We start from the raw sequence: 10,239 nt of genomic DNA, 5'->3' as shown, positions 1-10,239 counted from the left end.
GAGGATCGCGCGTCCTTGCCACGAACCGTGGAACTTTGTTGTTCAGACGAGACGCGAACAGGTCTACCTCCGGAAGACCCCACTTCGCGCACAACATCTGGAAGACATCCGGGTGAAGGGACCATTCCCCCTGGTCCAGGGTCTGGTGGCTCAGATAATCCGCCTGCCAATTTTCCACTCCCGGAATGTGAACTGCAGATATTGCCGGGACATGCGTCTCGGCCCAAGACAGAATCGCAGCCACCTCTCGAGCCGCCTGGGCACTCCTGGTGCCCCCTTGGTGATTGATGTAAGCCACCGCCGTGGCATTGTCCGTCTGCACCCTGACCGGACAGCCGTGGAGACTGTCCGTCCAACGACGAAGACAGAGGAGTATCGCTCGCAGTTCCAGAATATTGATCGGAAGGGAGGATTCCTCCTTCGACCACACACCCTGGGCGGACAGAATGCCCAGAACACCACCCCAGCCCGACAGGCTGGCGTCCGTGGTGATCACCGTCCACGAAAGGGGACGAAAAGACTTGCCCCCCGACACCGAGGGGGACCGAAGCCACCACAGAAGATCCCTTCTGGTCTGAGAACTCAGGGATATCTGAAGATCCAGAGAGTGCGGTCGCCCGTCCCACTTGGACAATATCTCCGCTTGGAGACCCCGAGTGTGAAACTGAGCGAAGGGAATCGCCTCGAAAGCCGAGACCATCAATCCCAGACACCGCATGCACGTCCGAATGGACGAGAACTGATTGTCCCTGAGGGACCTGACTCCCTCCTGAAGAGTCCTGAGTTTGTCGTCCGGTAGGAAGACCTTCGCCTGGACAGAGTCCAGAATCATTCCCAGGTATGGGAGGCGGACTGACGGGCACAATGTTGATTTTGGGAAATTGATCGTCCAACCAAACTCTTGCAGAGTCTGCAACGTGACGGACAGATCCTTCACCAGACCTTGGTTGGTCACAGACCGAACCAGAATATCGTCCAGATATCCCAGGACCGATATGCCCTGGGCTCTCAACAAGGCCAGAACCGGAGCCAGCACTTTGGTGAACACCCTCGGAGCCGAGGCGAGACCGAAAGGCAAAGCCACAAATTGGTAATGATCCTCCGCTATGGCGAATCGAAGGTACCTCTGGTGACCCTCGAAAATGGGGATGTGAAGATACGCATCCTTCAAGTCGATGGAAGCCATGAACTCCCCCGGAACCAGGGCAGCCACCACCGACCGCAGGGATTCCATGCGGAATTTGCGCACCCGCACAAAGCGGTTCAGCGCCTTCAAGTCCAGAATCGGACGTACCTTCCCCTCTTTCCTGGGCACGGTGAACAGATTGGAATAGAACCCCCGAAATCTGTCCCGATGAGGCACCGGGACCACCACACCCTGAGCCCTCAGGTCCTGCACCGCTAGACGCAGGTCCCGCAAACGCTCCGGGGATAACAGAAGATTTGAGGGAAAAAATCTGCTCTTCGGCCGAGAGAGAAACTCGATCTTGTAACCAGATCGAACGACTTCCTGAACCCACCTGTCCCGAACCCGGGACAGCCATGGCCGAGAGAAAGCGAGCAAGCGTCCCCCCACCCCAGACTCGGATGAGGGCGCCCCTTCAGGCCGCACTGTTGTGGGCCGCAGAACCGGATTGGCCGGACTTTTGCTTACCAGCCCACGGCTTCTTGTGGGAGCCTTGACCCTTTGACGGCTTGCCCCTATAGTGTGACCGAAAGGCACGAAAGGACCCCTGATGGGGTCGAAAGGAAGCATGCTTCTTACCAGGAGCCGCCTTGGGCTTGTGGGATTGGGGCAAGAGCGTGCTCTTACCACCCGTGACTCCCTTAATTAGTGCATCTAAGGATTCGCCAAAAAGGCGAGAACCATCATAAGGCAGATTGGCCAAAGTCTTACGGGAAGATTGATCCACAGACCAACACTTCAACCAAACCAGGCGGCGATTTAACACCGCCACACTGTGTACACGTGCAGCCAACGGAACCATATCCAGGTCCGCATCACACAAGTACATGACACCCTGGTGGATTTGATCCACCATATCCAAAGTCGCCTGGGGGGCAGAATCAGCCACCAGGACCCGCCTAAGCACCTGCGTCCAGCTCGCGACCGCTTGGGCCGCCATAAGAGAAGCAAATAAGGCTTTTAACATAGAACCCATAATAGAATAGGTGTGACGGGCAAGAGATTCCATCCTCTTGTCCGTGGCATCCCGGAACACCGGGGTGTCTTCAGCCGGAATCGCAGTGGATTTGTTCAAAACCGCTATCGCATGATCCACCGGCGGTGGAATACACCAGCGCTCATCAGTAGCAGGCGTAAAGGGATAGCGTAGCTTAAACCTACTAGGTACAGCAAACGGCTTGCGTATATTACGCCACTGTTCTTTTACAGCGTTTTGGAAATCATCAGTGCAGGGGTACACCTGCGACGTTTTGCAAGCTCCTCAGACGAGCCAGGGGGAGAATTATCAACCCCCTCCACCTCAGCCTCCATTTCTGACCCGATAAGGTCCAGGGAGGAACGGGACCCCGATAAGGAGACCCCAGCCACATCAGCCCCAGCACCATCACCCTCCGAATCAGAGGAAATTGAAACTCTGGGCCTTTTTGTGGATTGAGCAGCCACCAGCATTTGCACCTGAGTCGCAAGGCTAGCCACAATCGCAGCCAAATCCCCCCCAGGGGGGGAGAGTGCAGACCCCTGGCTTCCCACTAAAGTTGTAGGAAATTTGTTTTCCTGAGAATCCATGCCCCTGTAGCAGTAAAATAAATGGGTGACCGCCCCTTTAAGAGAGCGCTGCGATCGTAGCCCACTGCACACAAACACCCCACACAAGGGACCCCCACAGGGACAATTAAACCAAGGCAGGATACAGGGAATAGAGGGAAATGAACCTGGAGATCGCTGCTGCTGCCTGCGGTGCTCCTGATGGAAAGGAAGTGCTGGTATACAGGGCGCTCTATTAAAGCCTATGGAGGCTACAAGAAAATGGCCACCATGCATGTAAAACATGTGGCCGGAGCGATCGCAGCCAAAATGGCGCCGTTTGGCGCCGAAACCGCCGCTCCCACACCCCATGAGGGTGAAGTAAAAAAACATCCAAATTGCCCAGCAAAAGGAAGCATGTTAAACCGCCGCAGCGGCGCTGTAATGTGCCCCAAGCATGAGAGACTCAAGCCCCACAGCACACAGCCGTTCACATACAGACTGACACAGAGTGCAGCACAACCCCCCCCTCCTGCAGCCCACAGCATGCAACATGAGGGATAGGGAGACAGTAACATTGTGAACACAGGGTAAGGTAACACAGTCCCAGACTGACACCCCCCAGACAGACAGGTCCCCACATACATACACTTACCTCTAACATGGCGTGGGGAACCCGCACAGGCGAACAAACCGCTGAACATAAGGCAGGGAGAGTCGCATCTAGGACGCATCAGAAGGTGGGTTGAGAAACCGCACAGCGTCCGGTGAGGTAGCCACCTCACCTGGCATCCCTGCACGACACAGGGATGGGTCGTTCAGAAAACTCAGGAGCGATACCTGACTGAACGCTCGATGGCGGGCTGAGAAACCACCGACCCACAACCTGCGACCAGGGGGGTCAGCCCGAGACGCAGCCCGCATGATCCTCTTCTTCCGAAGAACTAACTAACGCTGATAAAATAACAGCTAACAAGAAAGAGAGAAAAAACTCAAATAAAATCCAAAGAAAGGAAAGAGAGCTGAGACAAGGTGTCCCAGCACAGAAACATCCAGCCACTCCTGACAGCTAGACAAATGAAACTGGTTTGGTTACAGGAAGTGGAGGGTTATGTACTGAGGGGACCACCCCCTGGGGGTGGGGATATGTTAAAAGTCTTTTGTACTAACATATTCTATTGCCTAGCTACTCCTACGGATAGGAGGACATAACCCATTGGTGATGAATATGAAGGGGCGGCGACTGTCGGAGGACGTAAGAGAAATTCCGTTTTTTTTTTTGTGCCCCTCCGCTAGTTCGAGATCACCTGAAAAGGAATTGGATGGTTATTTTTTTTTTGTTTACTCACCTTTTAATTGAAGATCGTAAATACTCACCTCATGGTACTTCCTACCTCGGAGCCGCGGCTCACCCCGTCACTTCCTGTCTCGCTATGATTCCTGGGAGCTGAATGTCATCGCTCCCAGGAATCAATGCGACGGCACCGGCCCCGCTCGTCACTTCCGGGCGACGCCGCATTCCCCTGCTAAACAGCTTCTGGGCATGCCCACAAGCTGGAGGAATGCGGCGCCGCACTGGAAGTGACGAGAGGGGCCAGTGCAGGCGCATTCTGGGACAAGAAGACACAGAAGAGGACCGCGCCGGCTTCAGCTGCCCACAAGAGAGATGGAAACGCTGTGGAAGAAATTTTATAAGTAAGTATTTCTTCAAAAAGGTAAGTGCGAACCGGGACAGATCAGAGGCTAGCCATTGTGGAATGTGCTAGCCCTGACTGTCCCGGGGGTATGTTTATTAAAAAATGACTTCTGTGCCCGGAACTCTGCTTTAAGTGCAGTAACCTGCAAAGAAAACAAATAGGAATCCCATGTAGAGTCCACTGGTTTGGCTTCATAAATGTGAATTCTGAGTGGCCGTAGTTGTAAATTAGCATGGTTACTGAAAAAGGTGTTACCACATAAGAAACAAGCAATACTAGTGCAAAACAATAACCTGCTTTATTTGTTCACAGTTAAAACACAAGCAAATAGTCTTAAACATTTCTGGGCATCCTGGTTTGGGCTGCTTCGGCCCAACATACAATTTCTGTAGCCAGTCTATCTGCTAGCAGAACATGTGGATTCAATATGAACTGTGGCCTGCTGGACAGTGACTGGGAACGGCAAGAATGCGACACATGTCTCTGAGGAAAAAGGGAGGGATGGGTGTAAGCGTGACAGAAAAAAAAAAAAAAAAAGCTATGCAGTGAAAACTGTTAAACACTGACTCGCAATTAGCATACAGCTGAGAAAGCAAGTGTGAATGCTTCAACATGATCACTTGAAGGTGTGGCAATATACAAAATGTCGGAGCAGAAAAAAAAAAAAAAAAAAAGGTCAAACTGCAGTATGCATCTTTTTGAAAAGCTCTACCAATCATGTGAAGTATTCTGTCAAATGCTGTTCAACATTTAAAGAAGGTCCAGTGCAAAAAAAAAAAATCCCAAAATGCAGCATGAATATGATCATACAGAGGTATTTCAGCCAGAAATGTTCTTTGTTCACCTGCACTATACCTGCAAATCTCAGGCTGGTTGTTGAGAACCTGACAACCAACTGGACACCCTTGCTGCCAAAGAACTGGCCTGAGGTCCACTCCAATACATTGCTGAGAGCTGCCATATTTCTGGTTATGAACCATCCTAACAGACCAGGCATCGCCTGATTGGCTTAGGATGCAGAAAGAGGACAAACTATCTTTGCTGGCTGTCTGGCATTAGGGCCATTTACAACTACCGCAAGGTGCAGAGAAATGCTGGATGGGATTACTTCATTATAGGGGAAAATATGATTCTGGCACATTCTCCGTTCATTTTAACAGTGAAAAACAGTTGTGACTGAATTCCCGCAAGGTTTTGAAAAATAACTGGCAGCTCTGTGATAGGACTTACATTTGACTGCATAAACTAGAACTTGCCTAATGTTTGGGGAAAAAGGAAAGAGTGGGCCTCTTTCAATTCATTGACAGAACCACCCAATTCCCAGAGCAAGATTGTTTTCCTCCTCCAACTAGCATTGGGAAATTGTAAATGGTTGTTACAAGCAGCAAAAATGTACATTTTCCTTTCCAAGGACCCGGATTTCAGGCCAAACATGCGTTTCCCCAAAGATAAAATAAAACACTTGAGATGTGTCCAGTACGGTTTTGCAATCCATTTTATAAAACTGCTTGAAAAGCAAAATGGCTACCAGGCTTATTCATAAAGGCAGGTCAAGCAGCAGTAAGGATGTGTAAAAAGTAGTAACTTCTGGAGGTTCAAATCCACTTACTGCACATATTGAAGTGACAGTTTCAATGTTGCAGTACTTCGCAAAGATCATTCCTGAAAAATAGACATCACAAGGCGGCCAGCAGCACACAGCGATGTTCGCATTGGAATGACATATGCCAAGGAAGAAGTGAGTGTCACGAAAGTGAGGAGGTGAAGATTTCAAATAGCGTGTTCTCCAAGAAACACAGTATGGGGGGGGGGGGGGGATGTCATTTAATTTAAAGCAGAATTCCAGATGTCTGCCAATTTAAAAAACTGTTCTTTTGGACCAAGCTGATCCAAATGAACGATTACTTTCACTAACCGATATGTTCACTGTCACCACTGTGTAAACTGTACATACAGTGTTCGGTTCCTGCAGCATGACAGACTTCCTGTCCTGCGTCTGAACAAAATGGAGTCAGGCTGCGCTCTGCTTAGCCGTTCAGAGGAACGGAGATTGTGACATTTGCCCCCTCTTCATCTTAGCCAGAGGAAGCCCCCTGTATTCAGTCAGAAAATACAAGGCTTTGAGTGGCTGGAGCAGCACTCACCCCGATTTGATTTTGTTAAGGGAGCGGGACCGGAAGCATCTATACCGATGCTGTAAGAACCGCACTGTACACTGTGTATTTGGCTGATGCTCTTTATACAGCCCTCCCAGTAGGCACATCTGATAATGAGATTAATACCAGCTTGGTCCAAACAAACTATTTTACAAGTGACAGAAAGCTGGAGTTAGGCTTTAAAAAGGAGATCTTCAGCCCAAACCTTTCAGCGTTTAGATAGCACTGGTATGGACAGAGTGAGGTTTTTTATTGATTTCTGAATACACATTTATCACATACCCAACAAAGGCATGGCAAGCAGTAAGTCAAAGGGAATCCGCTTCAGTGTAGACACAAAGCAATAGAAACCTGAAAGGGGTTTCCAACCCTTCACCCCCCTATGCAAAACAAACCAAAAAAGCTCCACTTTGAGGACCATGAAAGGTGGACTTTGCAGTGTAAAAGCCAACATTACTAGGTACCTGCACTTGTCTTCAATTTCTTTCCAAGTTAAGATTAAGCCTCAGTGCCTTTAATGTACTAAATTATGTCCCCTGTCATTCACCAGTCAAACCCCAGAGCCTCAGTGGCCAGTAGAGTCTCTGGTATTTCAGTTGAATGACAGTGGGTGGGTCATAGCCAAGGGCTTAATAATCTACTGGGAGATATGTCAAGACCCTATATAAAGCATGGGCCTAGGATCAAGGGTCCCCCCAGACACAAAGGAACTGATCTGAAGACGAACATATATTAGATATCACAAGGTGACTGAAATTTGTTTATACATGTCAGCAGATACAGGTTCACTCTACATGTACAGGTCTAAAATAAAAGGTCCAAGAGTACCTGCAGTTTAAGACGCTCTACATCCTCATTGCTCTTTGCACTGCCTCAATGCATAATGCTGTGCGTGAGATATACTGAAACATCTTTAGGGAACAGAGGGGCCTATGGATAGAACAGAAACCAGCTTCTAATGCTCTTGGCATATTGGTGAAGGAATATGGACATGAAAAAAAAAAAAATTGTAATCTAGTGCGTTTTAGTGAAGTACCAGATTCCAGGTTGTTTTTTTTTTAACCTGCAGGTTTCAAAATCAAAACTGTTAATATGAGAAACGCAATTGCCTTTTCTACAGATTTAATAATACATAGGGCCCAGAGTTATCTGAGCAGTTTCACAATGTAGTGTTTAAATTGGGAAGTGTCGTGTCAAAGTGCAAAAAGAAAGCCTTATGAGCTTCATGAATGGACTAAACGCCTTGAAACTGTTCCTAGCGCTGGAACGGCTTCTCTGCCCTAGGGCTATCTGCAGAATGAAATGACAGAGATACCAAAATGCTAGCTCAGCTTGTTGCCAAGAAATGGACCACAATTACAGAGCAGGGCCACAAAAAACTGTTACGTCTGCTCTGGACCCAATGGCTTCCCATATCTTTCAGGATCTACAACTCCTGGAGCGATTACAAGATGATATTTTGCTCCATATCAGAGAATAGTTACTTGCTGTATATTATGAAGAATAAAGCCAAACCCAGGAAACTCCCCTGCAACAAAAGGAGCAGCCAGATTCCAAGAGAAGGAGAAGAAAAAAAAAATCTACAGGGTATCTCAGACCCCTTTTGACTCCCGACAAGATAAAGAGAAGTTAAAAAACAACCATTAAAGTCAACCTGTGCTTTGCCCATACACAGCAAAGCAAAAAGTTCACTCCAATGCTGCCATTGCTAGCTGCCCACTCATCTTTCTGCTCTGTACAGTCACCTGGTGCACAATGATGAAACCTTGTGTAAGCTGCAAATCAAGACTTGAATCTTACACAGGGGTTGAGGAGCCTTTGGCACTCAATGCTTTCACATTGGTGTTGGGAGAGCGGCTACCCTCCAACTATCAGTACTGGCATATGTGAGAAAGCAGAATGATTTGCATGCTTCTCCATACCTAAAGTACCCGGTATTTTTCTTTACTCCCAGTGGCTGATCGGAGCAGTGGAAAAGTGAGGGTACAGCAAGTATGTGCAGCCGGTTGGGCAGCCATTATTGTGAGCCTCTTACTTAGCCTGAATGGACAAGGCAGGGGTTTGCTTTAACTCAATTGTGTGGCAGAAAAACAAAAATGTCTTGTAACTGAAGAGCCAAGAGAAAAAAAAAAAAAAAAGCTGTTGGTCCCTTGTGACATTTTGGCATCCAACTAAAAATTAAGGCCACTTCTAACAAGCATTATGCTGGACTAAGCTGCCATTTTCCAGCGCCAGGGAAGGGGGAGGGGGGCAGTACTGCAAGACGCTGGATGATATATCACTTGAGGGAGGATGAACATGGCATAGTTCTGACAAAAATAATGTTCCTTCTAGTATGTAAATATTCAAGCTGCCCCCATAACACAATTTTATCCATGACCAATAAATTCTCTGATCCAAGTGAGCAACACCAGCACAAGGATACAAGTCATGACAGCCCAATGGGGCTCCTGTCTTAGTCCGGACTGGACAGTGTAAGGATTATGCATGTGCTTGGACCAGGGTACCCGCATTATTTAGCCAATTATAGGTCTAAGATTTACAGAAGGGAGAGCGGAAGAAAATGATTTACTGTGGAGGGGGAGTTGGGCTGTAGTTGAGATGATGGGGAAAATAAAATAAACCGGGTGTGACGTAATGAGATTTCATCCCTTCCAGTTCTGATGGTCCGCTACTGTTGCACTGCAGAAGTAGTGAAACTTTTCCTGAAAGTTCAGATACCTTTTGATTAGAGCCAGGAGCAAGAGGGAAAATAACACTACTCGTCTCCCAACTGTGGTCATGATGTGTCTAATCATAGTCCATTATCTGAAAATCTCGCACACTTGAGGGGCCAGCATTGCCAGTGGATGAGCTCACCGCTCTGGCCTCAGATCCAGGTCCCTGACATAGCTCGGTCTTCAGGATCTCAGAGAGACTGCTGATCCCTTCCTCGTCACAATGGCTCTCGCTCTTGTTCCGAAAAAGCTCCCGGGCCCGGATGCCTAGAAAACTCTTGGCATTTGGGTAAGAGCCAATAGTCAGAGCACCTCCAGAAGGTAGCTCCAGCAGCTCTCGCATGCTAAGCGGTAGATTAGATCCCCCTTTCTCTGGCGTGGACAGGTTGCTGCTGCTGCTGCTTCCACTGCGACTGCTTCCTCCGCTGCTTAAGACACTGGTGTGCATGGAAGGGTTGGCATCATTGCTACCATTTAACTCTTCTCTGACAGAGTCCTCAGGACTGGAAACAGCCAGGCACTCCACATCATGTCTGCAACAAAACAAAATACAAGGAAAATCCATAATTTAAATTAAGCCAAAAATGCGGTTTAACATAAGCCCGACTCCAGGCATGATCTTAAGTGACCCTGTCAGCACATTTATATTTTAATGACATTTTCAACTGGTAATGTGTAGACATTAGCAAGGAATGATTGCTCTTTCATGTGGCAATTAGTCCCCCTATTTCTCAAGAACTGGCACTACAATTTTTCTTCACCCTCCAACATTTCTGGGAGTGGCTGAGGCACTCTCAACCTGACCTTTTACAGCTGATCCTTACCTAGCCTGATGTCTCTGGGACTGCTGTCCCTGCCAGTGAATCCTCGCAAGATCTGCAATGACAGTGCAAAGACTGTGCCTGCACCCTGACAGTGACAGCAGTGAGTAATGACATTCCAATACACTGCAGAGCATT

At 48.4% G+C, this 10,239-nt stretch overlaps 1 protein-coding gene across 1 annotated transcript in view; it reads right to left on the bottom strand.

The window, feature by feature from the left end:
* Positions 1-9,217: 9,217 nt before the first annotated feature.
* Positions 9,218-10,239, bottom strand: part of TSC1 (TSC complex subunit 1) — a 110,847-nt gene continuing 109,825 nt past the window's right edge. The window contains exon 22 of the mRNA XM_082262530.1: positions 9,218-9,813. Coding sequence (XP_082118656.1) covers positions 9,354-9,813 — 460 coding nt within the window. The 3' untranslated portion in view covers positions 9,218-9,353. The remainder of the gene's footprint in view (positions 9,814-10,239) is intronic.

The sequence above is a fragment of the Pelophylax lessonae genome (genome assembly GCF_965119305.1).
Source record: "Pelophylax lessonae genome assembly, chromosome: 7".
In the NCBI taxonomy this organism is placed as follows: Eukaryota; Metazoa; Chordata; class Amphibia; order Anura; family Ranidae; genus Pelophylax; species Pelophylax lessonae.
This window is presented reverse-complemented; position numbering and strand designations above follow the sequence as displayed.